Genomic DNA, 25,242 nt, shown 5'->3' on the forward strand with positions numbered 1-25,242 from the left:
CAGAGCCCCGAGCTGACACCTCGACCAGAATCCTAGAATAGTATCCAAGTTTCAACCGCCTGCGATTCAAACTGGGTTATCAATTATGGTGGGTCGACGGTCTCGGCCGTGTCACCAATGGCTGGGCAAAAAAAATGATCACGTTAAATGTAGTCCTCTTGATTCTTTCGGTAAAGTCACCTAGAAGGGAAGTAATAAAATAATAAAAATTTACAATAAAATAATTTTCACGTCGTTTCGGCCACAACGCAAGCAGCCGGCCTCAGGTGACGGCTGCTTGCGTTGTGGCCGAAACGTCGTGAGAATTATTTTATTATGTTTTATTTTTATTATTTTATTACTTCCCTTCTACATGACTTTACCGAAAGAACCAAGAAGATGAATCCCTGCAGTCACGAAAGCTTTCAATCGAAATGTAGTCCTGCGCTGGATTTTTGCCAAATGTAAATATCTAGATTGATTTGACTGTTGAGGTGACGAACATTGCTGTCTGACCGAGGGGAAGGGACTGCCAGCTCACCGCGTGTCCCGGTTTAGCCTCTTCGGTTAAATGCGGTAGCTTTACCCGTGCCGTCACTGTTGCCCATCCCGCACCGCAGGCAGGTGGAGGCGCAGCTGGAGATCGTGTGGGAGTCGACGAGCCGCGAGAACGAGCGCATGCGGCGCACGCTTCGCGAGACCCTGACGACGTCGGCCGGCTCGCCGGGCCATCGCGTCGGAGCCGCCGACCCCTCCGGCACAGTCGGCCGTCGGGACGCCGACTTGGCCGGCGATAACCGCTGCCTGAGATACTACGATCTCGACACTGGCCGCAGTAACGGCGCCGCCTGCCATACGGGGGGGCCCACTCAGAGCCTGGCGATGGAACTCGCACGGCTGCACTGTTCCGCCAGCGGGATCTTGAGTTCAAGCGCCGGGGAGGGGTCAAGGCTTTCGGCAGCTTGACGGCAATTTGGAGAAGACACGGAGCAACGTCGCCCTCTGCTCGCAGACTAATGCCCACTTCCAGGCTGGTGCTCCCTTCACCTTGTGCTGCTCAGGGATAGGTGCCCACCAGGGGTTATACCGCACCTACTACTGCATGGGATGTGCGGTATACATATTAAGTGGTGATGATAAAGATTGTCGATGTTTACCTGTAGCCACAGTGACGTCACTGCCATCCTTACATTTGTGTTGTCTTGTGTGTGAATCGTCAGGGCGGGTGGCGCAGTGGTTTTAACACTCGAGTTTGATATAATTGGTACCGCATTGGAGACCAACAGTGGTTTTCCTGTGGAATGAATCGGCCCTTACCAGAGGAATGTGGAATGTTCTACACTGGTTCAGGAATATCACAGGAGATAAGCACCTCCTGCCCTCGCTGGCTTTAGCAGAGACAATTTGACTTTGCGTGCACCCAGTGTATGATGGTGCCATACGCGCCTCGTATGACTCCAATTTTTACGAAAAAATGTATTTTCTTTTCTTTTACTAGGTTAGGCCCGCCGAGTTTCTTCAAAAGGATGTATTCGGGTGTTGCGTGCCGACAATCGTTAGCTCTGCTGCCGCACGGCGTTTTGTCCAGGCAACTGAACCAAAGCTCGTAGTGCGCAGGGATTGAGTGTGCGAATCCACCTCAACTTCACCAAACGAGTCCCACCCACTCAACCTTTGACCTCTTTAACACCTCGTTGAGAAAACTGTCTTCGAAACTTCGGTGGACATTTCAATTTTAAAAGACTACGCCGCCGGTGGTGGTTGTGAGTAGCTGGGAGACAGCTGATGGAGTCTTGTCAATAGCACAAATACGTGTAGTTAAGTATTATACAGTGTTACTATTGGTCATTTAAGGTTACGGCGATTCGTGCCTTAAAATCGTTTCTTACGCTGACGATACACGCATCGTATTGCGCGTGTAAAAATCGAAGTTTATTTTGTTTGAGGGGCCGTCCATAAATGACGTCACGCACCTAGGGGGGGGGGGGTCAGACATTTGTGACGATGTGTGACGAGGGGGGGGGGGGGTTGAGAAATGTGACGTCACATCAAAATGCCCAATTTAAATAAATATAGACAACACGTTCTACTTAATTAAATAGACGTTTTAATAAATGTTTTCTCCTACAACATCAGAGTGCAGCGCCACATTAAATACGCACTACAATGACAATAGTTTAAAGCGATTTGAAGCATTTTGGGGGGGGGGCAGAGCTTTGTGACTTCATATTTGAGGGGGGGGGGGAGTCGGACTTTTTGTGACGCCGTGTGACGAGGGGGGGAGTCAAAAGCGTCAAATCGCGTGACGTCATTTACGGACGGCCCCTAACCGGGTGAGAGCTGGAGAGACCAGGATACTCTCTCATTGGCACGAGTGCCCCCTTTCGATGGTTGCACGTTATGTTATGGGTCTCCCTGTGACCCCTGCATCCACTAGAGGCGCTAAATTCCTCCGTTGTATTGTATGCGCTCTTGAGAGGTTCGTTGCCGAATGGGGGCATTACAAATATACGTTTGCTGTTGAATGGAACCCCAGACTCCGAATCGTAATAATTCATGGCATCACGAGCAGGGCAAATCGTTACACGCCTAGTTCCATCACGTGAAGTTTAAAAATATATATACGTGTAAAAGTAAACGTATCTTCATTGTAACATTTTATCAAAAACGTTTGTGTTCACCATAAGACGTGTTTTTTTTTGTACTTGTTAAGGCGCATTAAATATGCAGCGACAAAACAAACTACCATTCTATGCTGTTGTATATCTCGTCATGAAAATATTGTCAAATGTGTTATGATCGATCCACTGCTGGAGGAATGCTTCCACAAGCTGTCACCATCTCTCGCCATCTTGCAATGTCGCAAAGCGACAATTGCTCTTTCATATTTGATTGCACAGGGCAAAGAACTAATTCCGCGGAGGACTGACGGAGCCTGTGACTCCCTTGTGTCATGTCAAGGCACGTGTACATTTGTTACTGGTATGAACCGCCAGGTTACACCAGCCCACAGGGGATTATTGTGTCCGTCGTGCAGGGAGGGGCTGGGTGGGGAGGGGCTGGGTGGGGGTGGGGCTGGGTGGGGAGGGGCTGCTCACCCCGTGGTGCCCTTATAAAACTCAACGTTTAACCTACTCACGCCGGCTTGTGCCCGCCCCTCAGTCGGGCATATTTGCGGAATACATCACGCCGCCGTTGACCCTGGCAATTGACCGAGCAACCCAACGTTCCTACCAGCTCCCTCCGCAGGAATGTGTTTGAGTGCAATGCAAACCAAACCTTTGCCTGCCACGGCGAGATCCGTCTCACCGTCACGACGTTACGAGAAGGGGGATCGATTTCGGAAACCTAACAATCCGACAGCGGCGTCTCATCCCAAAACGACTCATTCCCATAGCGCGGAAATTCACATGCAGAGCTCTTTCTTTTAATACGAGCGACCGAACGTGCGTTTGCCGTTTCGGCGTCAACTTTATGAAGCGGCTTACGCCGAGATATTATTCTCGCATCGGTTATCTTGTCTTTTTTTTCTTGACTTACGCTCGTGTAACGGTGCGTTCACACACACAACGGGCCTTTGCGGTACTTGTGGCAGCGCAATCATGCTGGATTGGCAGGTGCTGCATCTCGGCCCCGCGAATAAAATTGGCACGCGATTGCCGTTCACGTTGTTTGCAGAAATGCGGTAACCCCGTGGCCTTTGGGCGGCCGTTTGTAGCGGCGCGCGCCGCGCATCCCAGCGTCGTTCACGATCGAAAATCGGTGTTCATCCACTCCCCGCCACGGCCAAACGCCTCTTCGCTGTGGGGCTCTCCCACGTGTGTTTGTCGGCGTCGTGCCGCGTGTTGTTCGGCGGCGAGATGTTCGGCTTCGGGGGAACCGAAGAAGCTCCCTGGGTGCGAAACGTCGGACATCGTGCGGCACAACTGGAAGAACGCCGTCGGGGGGAGATGCACGGTGCAACTGGGGAAAAACCCGCGCGGTGGGTCTGATTGTGTCATTGTGTTCTGTAATGGCACCTAAATTCCCCCAGCAGTTGATGGGATGACTTTCACACACAAGGCATTTACAAAGTATTTTATGAAAATATTGTGTTCAATCATAATAGCCTACATGTTGTCGTGAAAATGCACAAATACTGCTGTACAGAAGACGCATATATGACTCCTAAAGTACACAATCCAAAAGGCGTAAATATTATACAGTATATATAATTTCAGACGATTATTACACTGTTATATATTTTCTCTTTGCTAAAAAACAACTCCCCGTTAAGAACGACCGAAGACTTTTTTTTTTAGAGAGCTGAATTTTTATGCGTATAATATTAATTTACAAAAGATCTAACAATAACAACAATAACAGGTCACTTTCGTTTCAGCTCTTAGAACAAACGCGACGGGCGCTATGGGCGGACGAACGGACAGATGCCTGTGTAGCAGAGCTCGTTCGGACGCGCAACGCGGTCATATTTAATAATTCACCTCTTACGAGCGATCTTCATCTGTGTGCCGTGGTGATGTACGGAGATAGTGGGGGGGATGGGTGGTTGAGACACGTTGACAGTTGCGTGAGAATCTTTATCCCAAGACGACCCAAATATTTGCCGTTCGTGCTCCAGCTCCGCCTAAATTCCACCTTTAAGAAGACGTGTTCTCGTGACAATGACTTCGTGCTGTCACGCGAACAACGACATTGACGGAATGTCCTCCGACGTCACTCGCTTAGCTGGGGGCCCGGCGGTAGGGGCAGGTGTGCGATGGGTGGGTTTGACGCGGGGGGGGGGGGGGTCAGTGTTAGGGTTGGGGCTGGGCTGGGTTGCTTGTCGGCGTGGTTTAGGATGCGGCCGGGGTCACGTAACGAATGTCGAATGTCGCGTGCGAGCTTCGGGTCGTAGCAACAATGGGGAGGGGGGGGATTGTAAAACCGGACTCGTCGCAGCTTTGGCATTTGGCCGAGAGTTTGTTTTTTTGTCTCACTTCTTGTTGTCGTTTGAGGCAGTCCCCAAAATGATGGCGTAAATTAATAAGTGCAGTTTGGCGATGGGGGGGTTGTTATTTATTTTTATTTGCGCGGGGCGTTTTGTTGTTGCAACATTTCCCAAGTGCGATGGGGGGGGGGGTCAGAACAAATTCCCTTTCAACTTTTCCCTTTTGTCTCATGGCCCCTCTGACCCCCGTCGCTAGCCCACGCACTGCCTGGGTAAGCATCGCGTTCCTTTGACCAAACCAACCCACAATGAACCCCATTCCCGTTGACATCTCGGTGGATGTCAAAGTTCCCGTCGGGCTTAGCGGGACTATGCTGTGGACAGCAGAGGGCCGTCGCTCCAAAAATCCATTGTAATATTATTTTATTCTCCCACGTGTCTATGCACCCCCCACCTCCACCACCGCGTTCACCAACCTGAGCGCTAACCAGCAACTTGAATTCAGGTCAAATAACCTTCATGAACCACATGGTCTCGTCGAGGTCCTCATCCAGTGCCGGGTTATCCTAGTAGCAAATGTAGCAAATGCTACGGGCCCCGCACTTTCAAAGGCCCCGCGCTAAATGCTTTCAAACTATCAATTCTGGTTCGGTGATTCTGCACTTGCTCTATTACTATAGTACTATACCACCTTCCAACTTTTACGAACGACTGGGTGTTTAAGGTTAGCGATTTGTTCGTATCATCTGGCTGTATAGCAAATGAAAAAAATACAATTACTTTACTGTGCAAGTTAAAAAATGTATGTGTTTTAATATGTACGTGTTTTTTTATATTTAGGGCCCCTTTAATAACATACGCTACAGGCCCCGCACTAGCTTAATCCGGCACTGGCCTCGTCCAGCATTGGATTCACAAAATAGCCGTAGATAGATTGAGATGTATACACGAACAAGCGTCGCCGGACTTGCTCAAGGGCTCTCGTCTGGCCGTAGAAGTGTTGCCGCACCCATCGGTGTCGATAAGGGGCTGGGCTCACTTGCGGTGTTTTTTTTTTGTCACGACATCTCTGTGACCTCTCTGTGTCACAATGCCGACAATTCTTTCGCCCGGCTGGGTGGCGCTGTAACACAGTGGGAAAGTTGAAAGTTCCAATCCTGCTCGGGGCTCAACCTGCCGCATCACTTTCGCCGAGAACGATCAAATCGATACCACATTATGAGAATTCACAAGTAGATGTCCTGCAGACGCGCCGTGCACCGTCATGTGAATGTGGAATTTCGACCAGGGACTGCCAATAGAAGTAGTCACCAAGCAATGCTCATTAGTGCGCGGTGACAATGACTAATGTAACACTTTTATGGTCCGCTAATATGACTGCAAGGGTCCATACTCTTTGGTTTTTTCGGTAAAGTCACGTAAGCAAAAGAAAGTAAATTAAATCACGACGTTTCGGAGGCAACACAAGCCTCCGTCTTCAGCTGGAACCGTCACAGCAAAATTACTGTACAGTAATCACGACTTGATTTCTTTTTTTTCCTACGTGACTTTACTGATGACAACACTGGTTAGTGGTTTCTTTCCCCACGCACATTGTTGTATAATGTCGACACTTACATACACAGCAGTATACACACCTTAGAGAGTGTACACAGCACCGTGCACACTATGCTTACCAAGGTAACGAATACCAAACAGTGTCCACTCTTTTGATGGAACCTCATGCGCACCCTCGATTGCAATGTAATAATAATTGCACGTTGACCCTCATTTCTTGTTGGCATGGTTACTGGTGATACAATTAAATTATGAGATTGTTTCGCACTTTTCCTTACAATTGTGGGGGGGGGGGCGGGGAGGCAAATGAGTTCGACATCTTGAGACGTTTCTTTGCACGCTCCTGAAAGCAACTTAAGATCAACAGAAATCCACGCAGGCGCGATTTGATCCACGTAACCCACACTTGATGATTCACTCGTCTCTGCCGAACTGAGGTGGCATTACATCAATGGTTTCAATTCCCACTCAGTGGCCAGTGACGGTGAATGATGTGAACCCCATTTGAAACGAGTGGTGTTCATATTCTTGGTTCTTTCGGTAAAGTCACGTTGAAGGGAAATAATAAAATATGAAAAATATTAAACAATCAAATTCCCACGACGTTTCGACCGCAACACAAGCAATCGTCATCAGGTGTGAAATCCACAGCAATAAATTTTCATCATCAAAATTTTCATCATCAAGAAGATATATTGCTGTGGATTTCACACCTGATGATGATTGCTTGTGTTGCGGTCGAAAGATGCTGTTGTGGATAAATATAAAAAAATACAAATTTGCAGGCGCTTTTCCGAATTGCTTGGCTGCGTGTGACTGTGGGCCGTATAAAATGACGTGGACAGGTCACGTTTGTTCCACGGGCCTTGTTAAGCTTCTCCACCCCTTGGCCTACGTGCATGAAGTGGATCGGGATTATTGTATCCGATGCCCACAATACCATATTTGCATCAGAATTCAATTCTAAAATTGAGTATCTTGGTTTTTTTTTCCCCATCGCACGTGCGTCAAGAATCCATGGCGGCATGAGTCTGCTCCACTACAGGTGAAACAATGAACCGGCAATTAAAATCGATTCGAAGGCTCGTGTGGGTTGGTGAATGATTTATGTTCATGGCTTTTGTACTATTGCAGATTCTATAGATTCATAACCACTACATGATCAACTTTTTTGGGTTAGATCGCGTTATTTATAAATGTGTTGTAACCCTCCATCACCCGACACGGTCAATCAGCAAAAAAAGTGTCACGTTGACAAAAGACAAAATAGTTCACTGCTTTAGCAGTGACCGGGATCAAGAGCAGAGCCTCACCATTCTGGCGAATTGCCCGATGATGCTGGATGCAATTACCAGCGAAACATCGTACTAAAAAAATTGTAAATGTTGGGGTTTCACGCTTCAACACACCGGTGGGCTAAAGCAGTGAACTATTTTGTCTTTTGTCAACGTGACACTTTTTTTGCTGATTGGCCATGTCGGGTGGTGGAGGGTTACGACACATTTATAAATAACGCGATCTAACCCAAAAACGTTGATTATGAATAATATTGGTCGCGAAAGCCTACGTGTTAAACCACTACATGCACCGTAACAGTTTCAGAAGGTAAGAAAAAATACTTGATTCACCGAGCTCTCGCTTGGCGATTGTGGCGTACGTAGAATCTAAAGTGGCTATGAATCTATGAGATCTATCGTGTTGTCAATGCCAGACATATTATTTTTACGTACACAATTCGATGCATTTATCGCGAGTGTTTGAACCAGTTTCATTGGACGGATCTTATCATCGTCGGTAATTTAACCCAGGTCTACATTACAAGGGACTGTTTGTCTTGACGACTCTGCAGCAGGTTCTGTGGCCCGATCGTCGCGATAAAAATGACGCCAGCATGGTTTTTTTTTTGCTACAGTACCGTCAATCTCCATCAACCAATGCTGCCGCCACCACCACCACCACCACCAACCCCCCGGCCCCCTCCACTTCTCCCTGTGTCATCCACCCGGCCAGATTTACCTCGGTCGCGAGCCTCTGTGCTCAGTCATTGTTGTTCATTTCAGGACAAATGGAAAAGTGCCTCAGCAGGTATGAATGCAGGTGCAAGGATATATTTCTCATTTTTATCGTATCGCCATTTATCAAAACAACCGTAAATACACAATGATGGATTGAAACGTTGCAAGTTCTCCACTGGGCCTCCATTGGCCTGTTGTCCGTGCGAATGTCCTCTCAGCCTCGCTCCTAAAGCTGTCGCCCTAATAGCAGCGGCAACCTCCCGACGTGCTGCCACCTTCACCACAAGCTCGCCACTCAGCGGTTTGACAGCAGCGACTTCTTTGCGCTTCCAGAGGGCAAGAGTGCAGTAGCCACTTTGTGGGTCAGGGGTCACTTGGAATTCAGACTCTGCGCTCTGGTTAAGCTGCTACTGCTGTTACCACTGCCCTCCAGTTGGTGCTGCTGCTGGCGCTACTGCCCATCTGATGACGATGATGCTGGTGCTGCTGCTACTGTGGCTTCTACAGATGCTACTCCTGCTGCTGCCTGCTGCTACTCCAGCTTCCGCCGCTAATCCTGTTGCTCCTCCCACTTCTCTGTTCACTGCTGCTGCTGCTGGTGCTGCCACTCCTGCTGCTGCCTGCTGCTACTCCAGCTTCCGCCGCTAATGCTGTTGCTCCTCCCACTTCTCTGTTCACTGCTGCTGCTGGTGCTGCCACTCCTGCTGCTGCCTGCTGCTTCAGCTTTGAGCTTCAAGCTGCTTTCACCGCCACCGCCTCCCTAGCTGCTGCTGCTGCCCGTGCCTCCTTCACCTCCTTCCGCGTGCGCCGCTCACTGCTCGAGGTAGCGCAGGTTGAGCTGGCGGATCTCGCGCTCGCGAGCTCGGCGGGCGCGGGCCGACTTGGCGGAGCGCGTGGAGTGAACCGACTTGTTGCTCTGGCGCGAGGACGCGCGCTTGATGAGGTTCTGCGAGATGGAGCGGTGCAGGTCCTTGGCCGACGAGTCGGCCGCCATCGTCACCACCCACGGGTGTCGCAGCGCCTGCACCGCGCTCAGCCGCTTCGTCGGCTCCACGCTCAGCAGCTGGTCGATGAAGTCCTTGGCCAGGTTCGACACGCTCGGCCACGGCTGCTTGCAGAGACGGCGGGCGGAGGAGGGGGTAAGGAATAGAAATCAGCGGCGCAAGGGCGAGGGACGCAGCAATATCCCGACGGGCGCGCGCTTGTCCTCGGAAATGCTCGGTTCGTCACGGCGACGGCAGCGGCGGCGACGCTTGCAACCGGGTGTTCTGGGAGCAGTGTCAGCCGAGGGCTGCGATGAAGCAAAGGGGACTCCGATAGGCGGCTGTGGATGATGAATGTGGGCGGTCATTTAATCAATGTGGCCGGTTTCCTGTAGGGTTAGCCCCCCTAATGACTACGCATTTTTATACCACGGTTTTTCTGATATTGGTTCATCTCTACGACAGTTATGCCCCCCCTCCCCCCAATACCAATACCCACCATTCGCCGCTAAGTGACGGTGAGATCACCACGGCGCCTGTGCCAGGCCAGGTGCACTTCCACCCCCATCCCCTCCGCTATCATAGACAGACAGATGGATCTAATGCACACCTGCTTTAAACCTCGTGTGAGAGGAAAAAGATTCATCAAAGGATTGATGGCGGTCTGTAATGTATTATTATTTTTCTATACATGCGCGTTTGTTTCCAAAATATAGCACACTCAAAACTAGATTCGGTGCTCTAAGCGACGCCTGCAGAAACTTGGATTTTTGTATTTTTTTTACATTCGAAGCCGAGCCGTGCAAACGTTTCTAGAGGTTGGAAAGCCATTTTCGTGTCCGCACGTTCAAAAAACAAAAACAAAAATTTTGCTTTCGAATTAAATCGTCGCTGCCGCCTGCGAAGGTCGTGGGCACCAGCGGCTCCAAGCAGCGGCATTTTTATGTAAGTAGAAAAAGCCGACGTATGGCCAAAGTCGATCTAACGCAAAAAAAACCTGCATTATGGAGGCATCCATCGATTTGACGAACGCAATCGACAGATCAACGGGGGCGTTTTTCGATGAACGAAATCGAATTTCTAGATTTGAAGCTTTCGTGACTGCAATGATTCACATTCTTAGGTTTTTTTCGGTAAAGTCACGTAGGTAAAAAAATTAAAATTAATAAAAGTAAAATAAAAATAAAAATCACGACGTTTGCCTCGGAAACGTCGTGATTTTTATTTTTTATTTATTTTAATTTTACTTTTATTAATTTTAATTTTTTACCTACGTGACTTTACCGAAAAAACCTAAGAATAGAAATCGAATTTCCCGCGTGCGCGAAATTCCGACCACGGCCACGCGCCGCGAGATTGTCGGACGAGAAGAAGCCACGCAGCAGTGTCCGCGGCGTCCGTCCGCGATGGTGTCACGGGACCCCCTTGAAGTGCACCAGCAACGCCTCCACATCACCTTACCGCTCACTCCAACCTGCACATCTTTTTGGTGAATTCCCCGGAAAGGCGAATTCTTTTTTTTTTGCTTTAAATTAAAATTATTATTCAATAGTTTTCATATTTGCGTTCATTAGAATTTCTATATCGTGAACTTTTTTTCTCTTAAAATTAATGAGATTTTACGAAATGTCGTTTCACGCGTCTCTTTTTGATACAACGCATCCCTTTCGTGAAATCGATGGATACCTGTACAGGGAGACGCAGCGTGCAGAGCAGCGGTTCTTAGCATTTACTGCAGCCGTGCAGCCCGTTGTTTCTCAGTCGTTACGAAGAAATTGTACAACGTGAATAGATACAAAGGGGTTTGATGAAACAAAGTAAGTTGTTACTCACGCGCCCGTGCTCAATTTGTGTTTTCGATGATTTACCTCCTAAAAAAAATCTGTCAAATGGCTCGCACCACCCAGAAAAGGCATCTCACACCCACTGGGGGTACAGCGTGCACCCCAGGTCAAGAAGACGCACTGGTGTCGAGAACCAGGGATAAGTTCGATGTGGGCCTGGGACTGTCATGGTTTTAGGGGGCCCTCTCTTTACGCATTCATTTATTTCCCTTCACTGTTTCACCACCAACACCACCAACAACACCAACACCACCAACACCACCCACACCGCCAACACCACCACCAACACCACCAACACCACCACCAACACCACCACCAACACCACCACCCACACCACCACCAACACCAACACCACAAACACCAACACTACCAACACCACCACCAACACCACCCACACCGCCAACACCACCACCAACACCACCACCAAAATCACCAACACCACAAACACCACCACAAACACCACCACCAACACCACCAACACCACCAACAACACCACCACCAACACCACCAACACCACCCACACCACCACCAACACCACCACCAACACCACCACCAACAACAACACCACCACCCAATTCCTTCGTGCCAAAAGTTCCATTGTCGTTCCAGCGCCTTGCTTGTTTCGGTTCTCGTATTAACGTGTGACACAAGCGTTGTGAAGATTCATGAAAGTCAATTCAATTGCACGTGAATGGCAGTGTAACGCACAGGGCGATGCGACAGCTTTAATTATAATAATTACATTGCCCGGAGCATGCATCACGATGCAAACGAGTTATTGCGTTGTAACCGTTACGGGGGACGAGTTCCATAATTTGAGTGTTTTTATGACGATTTAGGATATTTTTTATCGGATATTTTAAGGGACGTAGTTTAGCGTGTCTTCGTGCTCACAAAAGTGGCGTCATCGTGCCCGATGATGCCGAGTGACGCGACTTTTGACAGGAAATGGGCGCAACTGACAGTATAATGACGTAATTTCGCCTGCCCGTCTTACTTCGGATCAATCTGAAATAATGAAACAACATTCATTCAAAAATGTAGTTCTTCCCTTTAAAGCCCATCTCTTCTCCATAGGCCATGCTGCTGCTACTCCCTGCTTCTGCCCCCAGCTACAACCACCCCAACCTCTATCACCACCCCAAACCCTATCACTACCCCAACCCCTATCACCACCCCAACCCCTATCACTACCCCAACCCCGTTCACTACCCCTACCACTACCCCAACCCCTATCACCACCCCAACCTCTATGACAACCCCTATCACTACCCCAGCCCCTATCACGACCCCAACCCCTATCACCACCTCAACCCCTTACCACTACCTCAACCCCCTACCACTACCTCAACCCCCTACCACTACCCCAACCCCTATCACTACCCCAACCCCTATCACCACCCCAACCCCCATTACTACCCCAACCCCCATCACTACCCCAACCCCCACCCCAACCCCTACCACTACCCCAACCCCTATCACTACCCCAACCCCTATCACCACCTCAACCCCCTACCACTACCTCAACCCCCTACCACTACCCCAACCCCTATCACTACCCCAACCCCTATCACCACCCCAACCCCCATCACTACCCCAACCCCCATCACTACCCCAACCCCCACCCCAACCCCTACCACTACCCCAACCCCTATCACTACCCCAACCCCTATCACAACCTCAACCCCCTACCACTACCTCAACCCCCTACCACTACCCCAACCCCTATCACTACCCCAACCCCTATCACCACCCCAACCCCCATCACTACCCCAACCCCCATCACTACCCCAACCCCCACCCCAACCCCTACCACTACCCCAACCCCTATCACTACCCCAACCCCTATCACCACCTCAACCCCCTACCACTACCTCAACCCCCTACCACTACCCCAACCCCTATCACTACCCCAACCCCTATCACCACCCCAACCCCCATCACTACCACAACCCCCATCACTACCCCAACCCCCACCCCAACCCCTACCACTACCCCAACCCCTATCACTACCCCAACCCCTATCACCACCTCAACCCCCATCACTACCCCAACCCCCATCACTACCCCAACCCCTATCACCACCTCAACCCCCTACCACTACCTCAACCCCCTACCACTACCCCAACCCCTATCACTACCCCAACCCCTATCACCACCTCAACCCCCATCACTACCCCAACCCCCATCACTACCCCAACCCCTATCACCACCTCAACCCCCTACCACTACCTCAACCCCCTACCACTACCCCAACCCCTATCACTACCCCAACCCCTATCACCACCTCAACCCCCATCACTACCCCAACCCCCATCACTACCCCAACCCCTATCACCACCTCAACCCCCTACCACTACCTCAACCCCCTACCACTACCCCAACCCCTATCACTACCCCAACCCCTATCACCACCCCAACCCCCATCACTACCCCAACCCCTACCACTACCCCAACCCCCACCCCAACCCCTACCACTACCCAAACCCCTCCTAAACCACTCCCGCCTGTTTGCCTGTCACCATAACTACACCACCACAACTTTTAATAACGACAATCCCACTCTTTATTATCTCAAACACTTTCATCTTATGTACAATGTTATAATCGCTGAATAGCGACTTGGGATATACTGTGTAGATAAGATAAGATATATCATCTAGGAGTAAGTTTTGGATTTTTCATTTAAATGCCAAAAATCTGAAACATTCCGAAACTAAGCAGGATATATATTTGGGGGGGGGGGGGCGAGATGTGAACTACCTCGCCTGGTATGCAGGAGGTCGCGGTTTCGACCCTGATTTTATTTTCTCTGGGTCCTTCGGTTTTTCCCTCCGCGTTGAGAATCAGCAAGAGGCGTTTCGGAGTATTTGGACGATGTGAATTTCCACGCGATGATAACGCCACTTCGTTGAGCTATCATTTGCGATAGCCAGGCCGCTGAATAAAAAAAAACTAGATAGCTCAGTGTGGCCTTGCCTGGTAAAATAACAAATAGCTTCGTAGTTTAGTTTTAGTTAAAATCCAAATGCCCCCTGGCTGCAAGCCATCCTGTGTTCACCCAGCTTGCCGTGGTTTTGCTTTCATCATTCTCAGAACTTCGAGGAAACGTTTATAGCAGCGGGTCAACAGCAGCGCGTTCAGATCGTGTCACTTGCGCACAGCACAGAAGGTACAACGGCGGTTTACGTCTCGGACGGTTGCCTTTTTGAACGTAAACAAGTGGGCCAAGCGTTACCGGGCTGAGCTTGCTTGCTTGCTTTCTTGCTGGCGTCGTTGTTTTAACAACCTGGTTTCCTCAAACGATGGGAGCTTGTATAGCCATCTGGTTCGGCGTCGGCCGGTCAAGATCTTAAAAAGATCTTTAAAAGACCTCGGCGGCGTTGCATTTTTCACCTCCCCCCCGCCTTCCGCCTTTCTTGTCCGCTTTTGAAAATCTAAAAACAGATTTTTGGTGCGGCCATTCTGTAGGACGCAAGTGCGCTGCTCTTTTGTGGCTCCGCTGCTAGACGGGGGCATTGCCATGCCCTGCGCATTGTGGAGTGGGGGGGGGGTCACGTGGGTCACTGATCGAACTTCACCAAGCTGGCCGGAGCGGGTTGGTGAAGGCGAAGGTCATTTCCATGGGGTTATAGTCAGAGGTGTGGACTCGAGTCATGCGACTTGGACTCGAGTCAGACTCGAGTCATGATTTTGATGACTTCAGACTCGACTTGGACTTGCCTCATCTTTGACTCGACTTGACTCGGGACTCGAGAGCAAAGACTTGAGACTTACTTGTGACTTGCATAACAATGACTTTGTCCCACCTCTGGTTATAGTACAGTACAACATTTTATGGGCAACATATTTTTTATATATATTATGGACAACATTTTATATTGCCAACCACGCAGCCCTGTTGCAGCCTACTCAACACCTGTTTAATGCATGGTCGTCGCCCATCCAAGCAAACATCCAGGATCAAAGCCTGCTTAGCTTCGGAGATCTGACGAGGTTTGATCGACGGCTTTCTATGTCATAATTCCCTCTGCTTGTTTCCAGCCCTGCTTGTCGGTCCACTCCTGGGTGGATACTTCCCAGTGGCATGTCACACATGGGGAGGGGGGGGGGGGTCTTTGACCATACTTCACTAGGCTGGAACATATCGCATCAACCTAACCACTAAGATTTATTGCGGGAGGCCCTGCTTACAGTCGTGGGGCGCCACGGTGGCGAGGAGATGTTAACTACCTCGCCTGGTATGCAGGAGGACGTGGGTTCGATCCCGACCCTGACGCCTGCTGCTGTATATTTGGAGTTTGCGTGTCTCTCTCTCTCACCATCATCATCACGATGGCTGGGAGATGTTGACTACCTCGCCTGGTGTACAGGAGGACGTGGGTTCGATCCCGACCCTGACGCCTGCTGCTGTATATTTGGAGTTTGCGTGTCTCTCTCTCTCATCATCATCACGGTGGCTAGGAGATGTTAACTACCTCGCCTGGTATGCAGGAGGACGTGGGTTCGATCTCGACCCTGATGCCTGATGTATATTTGGAGTTTGCGTGTCTCTCTCTCTCCATGTAGACACATGGATATTTCTCCGGGTCAAAATCAACGTGCGTTTAGAGTATTTGGCTGCTATACATTTCCACATGATAAGCCACTTGAATGAGCTATCATTTGTAATAGCCAGGTCACTTCTGATAAAATAATAAATAGTTTTTAGTTCCACACTGAGCATGTCAGGAAGCCACTGAGTGGATCACCAAACCTAGACATGGCATTACAAGTTGTTCCCGTCATGCACAAGAAGGCGACGCTGGTCAGGTCGGTTTGGTGGTGGTACAGCCCAGGACCGGTTCAGCTATCGTACTCCTCTGAAGTCTGCCGTGGCAGGGAATGAAATTCAGGTCACTGGGTTCACGGCGCACTGCACAAACCACTGCACCATTGCGACTAACCCCCGATACAATAACGTAACGTATGTATCCATGGACATGTCACAGGCTCTCAAGTCTCGCCTTGATGTTACCAGACTCGGTGTCTACTCGTATAAGGCCGCTCATACGTCAATTCAAAACTGCGCCTTTGTCGACTGAAAACGTGTCCGGTTTCTCAGCACCCGCAATGTAAAGTGTGACAGAAAATCCAATCAGTCGCCGCGCCTCTCTCTCTGTCCAAAAAGCGACGTGATTTCCCGAATTTTAACCTGCTTTCATCACTCCACCTTCACAGCGGTCAGGCACCATCTCTCACATGGCTCCATCCCTTCGAGCAATGCGTCTTGCCTGAGCCCTCTTGTTCTCAACGGTCAGTGCGATGTCTCTGATTGCCATTTGTTTTGGTGATCTGATGCGTTTGTCGTCCTTTGGTTCAGTGTAACTCCCGTCACACCTCGTGCCTTCGATATTCCTCCTCGAAGCCAACACCGGTGGAACCATCAACAGGCAGGCAGATGCACAACGTTTCCTTCATGAATGGGAAATTAAAGATGCGCCACCGTATAGTAAACCCATCGTGATCCATAGAGACACACAGAGATGAATGAAAGTCAAGCCACACCAGTGCGATTGTGTCCATGCAACACAGACTTTTGACCGTATAGTAAACCCATCGTGATCCATAGAGACACACAGAGATGAATGAAAGTCAAGCCACACCAGTGCGATTGTGTCCATGCAACACAGACTTTTGACCGTATAGTAAACCCATCGTGATCCATAGAGACACACAGAGATGAATGAAAGTCAAGCCACACCAGTGCGATTGTGTCCATGCAACACAGACTTTTGACCGTATAGTAAACCCATCGTGATCCATAGAGACACAGAGATGAATGAAAGTCAAGCCACACCAGTGCGATTGTGGCCAAGCAACCCAGACTATGGCCCACGGAGTGAAGCCATCATAGACGACGCTCCTTCAACGGAGGAACGTGGCCTACACAATCTCCCTCTCCTGAAGCCCTCACGTTGTGGCCAGCAGACCTCGGCATTGCCATTTAGCTGCTGAACCTATTGCCGCAAACAAGAAAGAAAGTGTATGTTTGTATGTTGATCATTATTTCGCACCGTGCGTATCCAACCGCGCTCATCGGAAGTGTAATCCACAAACGTGCTCATTCAGCTTTTTGCTCCATTATTGTTTATCAGTGTCCATACGCGGCGCTGATTGAAAACTTTCTTGTTCGTGCACGTGGGAACGCTGCTACTTTAACATTTTCTCCAAAAATAACGCCCGCAATGCCCGCTTGCGCGACAGTACATACCGATGACGAGACAAGATTGAACCTTTTAACGTTTTAGTATGCACGTACGCACACACACGCCCGCACGCGTTTAATGTACGGTGCCTATAATTAACCCGGTGTAAACGTTATTGAAGTATAAACGGCGGCGGCGAGAAATGCGCTCACACCCCGAATTCATTTCGCTGACGTAAAAACCCGGGCCAAAGAAGCCACGCACGTGGGCAGTCGACTGCCTCGGGGGGGGGGGGGAGCTGCGTGTGGTTTCACGCCGACGTCATTCAACGTCACGTCTGAAATTCGCCGGTTGGTCCATCGGCCACGGTCTGGATTTACAGGTCAGCCACGGTGGACTTGCGACGTAGAGGTCACCCTCCGGTGCGTGCAATCTCTCTGTCCGCCCGGCAATATAAACAAGTGCAGACAGCGTAGTTAGTCGATCGGCAGGTCCGCAAGTGTGGTACGCACGTATGTACGTTGAACTTCTTTCGCACCGTACGTGGCCAACCGTGCTAATCGGAGGTGCGCGGGAAGAAGGGCGACAACAACAAGCAGCTCTAAAGAAATGCGTTTTCAATCGAGACTTAAAGGTGCACCTCGTAAACGTGACGCGTCGCGTCATTGCCTTTGAGGATTTTTTTTGCTTCTTCTTCTAAAAAACGTTCATTATTTATTTTTGCTCCAAAGCACAAACCGGCCAATGACAGGCATGCGTTCGTGCGTGCGTAGATGCGAGAGCAGAGAATGCGTGCAGGTAAGGCAGACAAAGCTCAGGTGTGAACCTCAAGAGGAGAGAGAGAGCCTCGGGGTGGGATGGGGGAGGGGGGTTGAAGTAAGCCAATACTTGACATGCCTCGCCGACGGTTTTGCGTCAGCAGAGGCTAAAATGGCATTTGGAAGTTATTTTGTTTCGGGGCCGTGAGCCCACAGCGCCTTCCACCAACGGCGGCAATTATCCGCGGCTCAAAAAAGAAGAAAAGGCATTGTTCGCGCGCTCGCCGCTGGGATATTTTTGAAAATGTGTAAACTAACGTCTTTTCTCGTTTGGTTTTCTTCTCCACTTTCCGCCGCATTGCGCGGGCCAAAGCGACGTGGGCGACTCGCGTCCACTTCTTCCATGACGTCCGGCAAGCGTAATGGAATAGGCCAAAATATATTCTAAAGCTGAACTATTTTTATTTCACCAGGACAGACCCACGGAACTATTTATAGATCTTTTTTCAGAAACGACCTGGGCTATCACAAATGATGGCCCAACGGGGTGGCTTCCCGTGTGGACATTTATAGCAAGCGAATACTCTGAACACGTGACGTTGATTCTAAATGTGGAGGGGAAACTGGAGGACCCGGAGGAAAGTCCACGTGACCACGGCGAGAACAGACACACTCCAAATACACAGCAGCAGGCGTCAGGGTCAGGATCGAACCGACCACCTGTATACCAAGCGAGGTAGTTTACATCTCACCACGGGGAGAGAGAGACACGCAAACTCAAATTATATAGCAGGCGTCAGGGTCAGGATCGGACCCACGACCTCCTGCATACCAGGCGAGGTAGTTTACATCTCACCACGGGGAGAGAGAGACACGCAAACTCAAATTATATAGCAGGCATCAGGGTCAGGATCGAACCCACGACTTCCTGTATACCAGGCGAGGTCGTTTAAATCTCACCACAGGGAGAGAGAGACACGCAAACTCAAATTATATAGCAGGCGTCAGGGTCAGGATCGGACCCACGACCTCCTGCATACCAGGCGAGGTCGTTAACATCTCGCCACAGGGAGAGAGAGACACGCAAACTCAAATTATATAGCAGGCGTCAGGGTCAGGATCGAACCCACGACCTCCTGCATACCAGGCGAGGTCGTTAACATCTCGCCACCTGTGGTACCCTCCAGAGGGGCTCTCTGGAGGCTCTCTAGAGCTCCCCTCTAGTGGAGACGTTCTTGTTCCGCCAGCATTGGCATCAGCAAGAAATTGCAGGGCTGCACCTTTACACCACCTGACCTAGTCAGGCTCCTCGTGCCATCAGGGAGCTGTACAAATTGTAGACAGCGTGGATGTGTGTGTGTGTGATACAGGGCTGGTTAATAGTATCATGTGCTTGGCGGTCCCGCGAAGCCGCTGCTCTACCACGTTGTGTATCGACATTTATAGCCGCCAGAACGTGGCTCACTTCGAGACCCAACGTCTCGATGCCGAAGCAGATCGCCGCCAAGAAAGAAAGGAAAAGGAAGCATACTCTTAGTTCTTTCGGTAAAGTCACATAGGTAAAAAATGACATTAAAATTAATAAAAAAATAAAAAAAATCACGACGTTTCGGAGGCAACACAAGCTTCCGTCTTCAGGTGAAACTGTCACAGCAAAATATCTGTATATTTTGCTGTCACAGATATTTTGCTGTGACAGTTTCACCTGAAGACGGAAGCTTGTGTTGCCTCCAAAACGTCGTGATTTTATTGTTTTTTATTTTTTATTCATTTTAATTTCATTTTTTACCTACGTGACTTTACCAAAAGAACTAAGAGTATGAATCCTTGCAGTCACGAAAGCTTCAAATCTGGAAAGGAAAAGGAAGCCAACCCAGCTGGAACCGCGTGGTGCCCCCAATGCCCAAAGATCTGCGGATCCAGAATTGGATTCCTCGGCCATCTCAAGAGCCACCGCCAAATCTCGCGGACGTAAATCCTCGAACCCCGAGGGACTGCCGATGACGTACAACATTGATCTTTCATTTATCAGGGGCCCATCGTAGATTAGATGGAGTGCTCTTGGCGAAGTACTTCTCGTAATCCTACAGCTTGTGTGTAACCAGACCGAGAATGTCACAGCCAGTCCAGAGTCTACTTCTAGATTTGAAGCTTTCGTGACTGCAAGTATTAATATTCTTAGTTTTTTTTCCGGTAAAGTCACGTAGGTAAAAAATTAAAATTAAAATTAATAAAAGTAAAATAAAAATAAAATAAAAATCACGACGTTTCGGAGGCAACACAAGCTTCCGTCTTCAGGTGGAACCGTCACAGCACGATAGCTGTATCAAGTAAATGAGAGATTTCAAGTCTACTTTCTTAAACAAATGCCGTTGCTGGATAAAATTGGTCTGGAAAGTCGATTGACAGACAGGCTAAAACAGAATTGCATTGACATATATGTACGTGTGTATGTTGAAGTTCTTTCGCACCATACTTAGCCAACCGTGCTAATAATATATGGAGACACCGACGAGAGTTCTGATTGTATACGTTTGTTTTAAGATTTGGTTTCATAGAATTTGCATTGGTGGTGTGCGTGACCGCAGCTGAAGCCCACCTCTCCCCTCCGGGCTGGAAGGGACATTTTTTTGGAGCCTATTTTTGAACCTCGACAGAAGAAGCGTTTTCAGTTTATTTTATTTGTTACACGGATTGAAGTGACATTTGCCGAAGGAGTTTAAGTGGCGTCTACCTGCGTCATCCACATCCTTTGTGTAAACAGCACGAAAGCAAAAAATGTAAAAAGAAAAAATGCCAAAGGGGGAAGAAAAAAAAATGCACACACCGCGTCGTTCCAGAGCGAGCGTTGGTTTTGACGTTTGTGAGCGAGCGTTGGTTTTGATATTTCAGAACGAGTGTTGGTTTTGATGTTTCAAAGTGAGCGTTGATTTAACGTTTCAGAGCGAGTGTTGGTTTTGACGTTTGTGAGCGAGTGTTGGATTTGATGTTTCAGAGCGAGCGTTGATTTTAACGTTTCAGAGCGAGTGTTGGTTTTGATGTTTCAGAGCGAGCGTTGGATTTGATATTTCAGAGCGAGCGTTGGTTTTGATGTTTGGGAGCGAGCGTTGGATTTGATGTTTCAGAGCGAGCATTGGTCTTAACTTTGGGAGTGAGCGTTGGATTTGATATTTCAGAGCGAGCGTTGGTTTTGATGTTTGGGAGCGAGCGTTGGATTTGATGTTTCAGAGCCAGCGTTATTTTTTACTTTGGGAGTGAGCGTTGGTTTTGATGTTTGGGAGCGAGCGTTGGATTTGATGTTTCAGAGCGAGCGTTGATTTTAACGTTTCAGAGCGAGTGTTGGTTTTGATGTTTCAGAGCGAGTGTTGGTTTTGATGTTTGGGAGCGAGCGTTATTTTTAACTTTGGGAGTGAGCGTTGGTTTTGATGTTTGGGAGCGAGCGTTGGATTTGATATTTTAGAGCGAGCATTGGTTTTAACTTTGGGAGCGAGCGTTGGATTTGATGTTTCAGAGCGAGCATTGGTCTTAACTTTGGGAGTGAGCGTTGGATTTGATATTTCAGAGCGAGCGTTGGTTTTGATGTTTGGGAGCGAGCGTTGGATTTGATGTTTCAGAGCCAGCGTTATTTTTTACTTTGGGAGTGAGCGTTGGTTTTGATGTTTGGGAGCGAGCGTTGGATTTGATGTCGCACGGGAGAGCAGAAGGTTTGTGCGAGAGTGCTAGAGTTAATTGGTTTTTTACCCTTCTATCTGGCAACAAAACTGACACCTTTTTTTACGAGGAGTCATGTTTGCATTGACCACAATACCTGCAGTCGGAATGCAAACAAAAAACACAACTCTGATAATGTATGCACTGTCCTTGAAATTGATTGGTCCACACCCGAGACAGCTTTCTTTAGAGCCTAGTCTCACATGGTGTTGGACCAGATGACGCCAAAAGGCGCACAACTCAAGGACAATGCACCATCAGAGTATGAGAGCTCGGGTAAGCATTTACACCATTGGAACCTCATTTGCCAGGAACAAAATATGATAATTGGTTTTTTACCCTTTTATCTGGCAACAAAACTGACACCTTTTTTACGAGGAGTCATGTTTGCATTGACCACAATACATGATCAGAGTTATGTTTTTTGTTTGCATTCCGACTGCAGGTATACACTACACTACTATACACTACACTATACACTACACTACTATACTATACACTATACACTACACTATACACTACACTATACACTACACTACTATACACTACACGCTAGTGCTGTACTAGTGACGAATTGGCCACGTTCTGTTTACGTGACAACCCTTACTAGTTGGCTGTGTCGGGCAGTGGCTGGTTTAACGACACATTTATTTATTTACGTGATCTATCCCAAAAAAAAACTCTATTATGGACAATTCATAACCCGCACGTATTGCGCGAATTGGACACGACGAAGCCTTGGCATGTGCGCGCGCGTTTTCTTTTTTTTAGAGGAGATCGACTCCCGTTCATCTCCCCCCCGCCAGATGACAACAAAGACAATGTTTTCAGGATTAGCAGGAGTTTTATAAACTTTAGCTTAAAAAAAATCTTAACATTCCCACGGCAACGCAGACACACACACGCACACACGCACGCGCACGCGTTCGTTCGAGCGCCGCCGTTGGCGTGGCCACTCGCAAGGCGACGAGGCAATAACCTCTTGCCCAAGAAAGCCGGCGTGAAAATATTCGGATTTGTTTTTTTTTTTAGCGTTTCTCAAAAGACGAGAAGGAATGCAGCCACCAGATTCTGTGCAAGTTGTCCACAGCCCGTCCGGAACTGTTTATTTAAGCGACTAAATCAACGCCTTCCGAAGTTATAACATCGTCAGCGGTCGGTGGTGAGTTCTGGGTCACGCGGAGCGAACGGCAAACGCGGGGAATGTCAAAAGGTGCGACCCACGACGCAGGCAGAGATTTACGTGAGGGATAATGCCTCTCGTGAAATGCCAAGAATTTTTGTTAAGCCTTTTTTTTTTAAACCTACAAACAATATCTTGGTGTTGTTCACCTATGGGGCCGTCCATAAATGACGTCACGCACCTGGGGGGGGGGGGGGGGGTCAGATTTTTGTGACGATGTGTGACGAGAGGAGGGGGGGGGGAGTTTGAGAAATGTGACGTCACATCAAAATGCGCAACTTTAAATAAATATATATATTTTTTGTAACAACACTCCTACAACATCAGAGTGCAGCGCCACATTAAATACACACTACAATGACATTAGTTTAAAGCGATTTGAAGCATGTTTTATTTTCAAAATAGAAATATGGTTTTGGGGGGGAGGGGGCAGAGCTTTGTGACGTCATATTTGAGTGGGGGGTCTGACTTTTTGTGTCGCCGTGTGACGAGGGGGGGGGGGTCAAAAAATTGTCCAAAATCGCGTGACGTCATTTATGGACGGCCCCTATCCCTCCAGAATTCTCTTCCCCGGCTGCGCTCTTGGCATCGGCTTCATGCCGTGAAATCAAAACGGATCCCTTTGGAAATCTCTTGCGGAGCAATTGCAGAGCTGTGCTTCTGCGAACGGCTGCTTGATTGATCTTCGAATAATCGATTTCAATAAAACGCCGCAAGAGGCCCGTGATTATCGTGACCACCCAAAAGGTGCACCCCTACCTTGCCCACACACCGCTATGATGGTGTCTGTCATATGACCGTACGATATTTTAGTTCTTAAAGAGCTCGAATTCGGCCAAATTAAGTGAATTAAAAAGACGAACCCTTTTACATTTATATTCCGCACTTATTGCCGACCGGCGCCGAGACCGTCGGCTTCACAACACTTGAGAGGTGAATTTGGACCACGGACGGTTTTTAAAACCAGGACTCGAACCCTTCATCTCAGCCGCGATTGGCTCGGCGGTTGGGGGCCGTCCATAAATGACGTCACGCGATTTTGGACGATTTTTAACTCCCCCCCCCCCCCCATCGTCACACGGCGTCACAAAAAGCCAGACCCCCCCCTTAAATATGACGTCACAAAGCTCTGCCCCCCCCCCCCAAAAAAAATCGCTTTAAACTATTGTCATTGTAGTGCGTATTTAACGTGGCGCTGCACTCTGATGTTGTAGGAGGAAACATTTATCGCCTCTTTGGTCACAGGGAACGTAAATTTCACACAATGCGACTGTCGCAAGGCAGTAGTGGCCGATGATGATTCCTTCCAAGGACGAAACCTGTGTACGGTGATCTCATTACCCGACTGCTGCTTCTGCTGCTGCTGCTGCTACCTGAAGTAATACGGCCACGATTTTGAATCTTGCTGGTGCAAAGCAAGGCTGCTGCATTTTATAAACGCAGTTGCGGTGATGTCACATCGCGTGCAAGGCATTGTTATTATGAATACACGTTTTTTTTTTAAATCCTTTATATTAAGTTCGCTTGCTTGCTTGCTTGCGCGCTTACGACCGTGCAAATCTTTAGGTCATTTTTTTAACCCACTTCCCGTGATCCAATCGAGCTGACATTTTGCACACAGACTCGTTGTGCGTGACAATTTATTTTCGTGAAAAAAAAAATCCTAAATTTTCCACTTTTTAGGGAAAATAAATTCCAAAATTTTCCACTTTTTAGGGAAAAAATTTCATTTTTTATTTATAATACCAATGTGATAAAAATGAAACTCTTACTCAAGAAAAACAGAAATGAATAATAAAATAAAACCGATGCCACGCATATAAAGGATTTATAGTGAAAAACTTTTTTTTTACGGGTACAATTTTTACCCAGTATATTCTGACTGTGCGATGTTTGCGGTAGAATTTTTCAAATCTTGACCGTGATGCCGGCACACACGATGTGGCCTACTCTCTCCTGCGGATGAACCTCCCCCGTGAAGCATGAGGCACGCGTATGTTCGCTGAATACTCACACCGCAGTGTTAATCAGTGCGGCCCGCTGGATTCGAACCGTGAGCCTCTGAAAACAAACGGGCGCCCCAAAATGATCGGA

General features: G+C 48.6%; 2 protein-coding genes across 3 annotated transcripts in view; one reads left to right on the plus strand and one right to left on the minus strand.

Annotated features, from left to right (window-relative positions):
• Positions 1-1,960, plus strand: part of LOC144735097 (centrosomal protein of 89 kDa-like) — a 96,346-nt gene extending 94,386 nt beyond the window's left edge. For both annotated transcript variants that reach the window (XM_078617506.1, XM_078617507.1), the window contains exon 20: positions 600-1,960. In XM_078617506.1, coding sequence (XP_078473632.1) covers positions 600-945 — 346 coding nt within the window. In that variant the 3' untranslated portion in view covers positions 946-1,960. The remainder of the gene's footprint in view (positions 1-599) is intronic.
• A 5,208-nt stretch (positions 1,961-7,168) lies between these two features.
• PSKH1 (protein serine kinase H1) overlaps positions 7,169-25,242 on the minus strand; it is a 52,992-nt gene continuing 34,918 nt past the window's right edge. The window contains exon 3 of the mRNA XM_078617436.1: positions 7,169-9,589. Coding sequence (XP_078473562.1) covers positions 9,293-9,589 — 297 coding nt within the window. The 3' untranslated portion in view covers positions 7,169-9,292. The remainder of the gene's footprint in view (positions 9,590-25,242) is intronic.

The sequence above is a fragment of the Lampetra planeri genome, chromosome 54 (assembly GCF_965212315.1).
Source record: "Lampetra planeri chromosome 54, kcLamPlan1.2.h2, whole genome shotgun sequence".
NCBI lineage: Eukaryota > Metazoa > Chordata > Hyperoartia > Petromyzontiformes > Petromyzontidae > Lampetra > Lampetra planeri.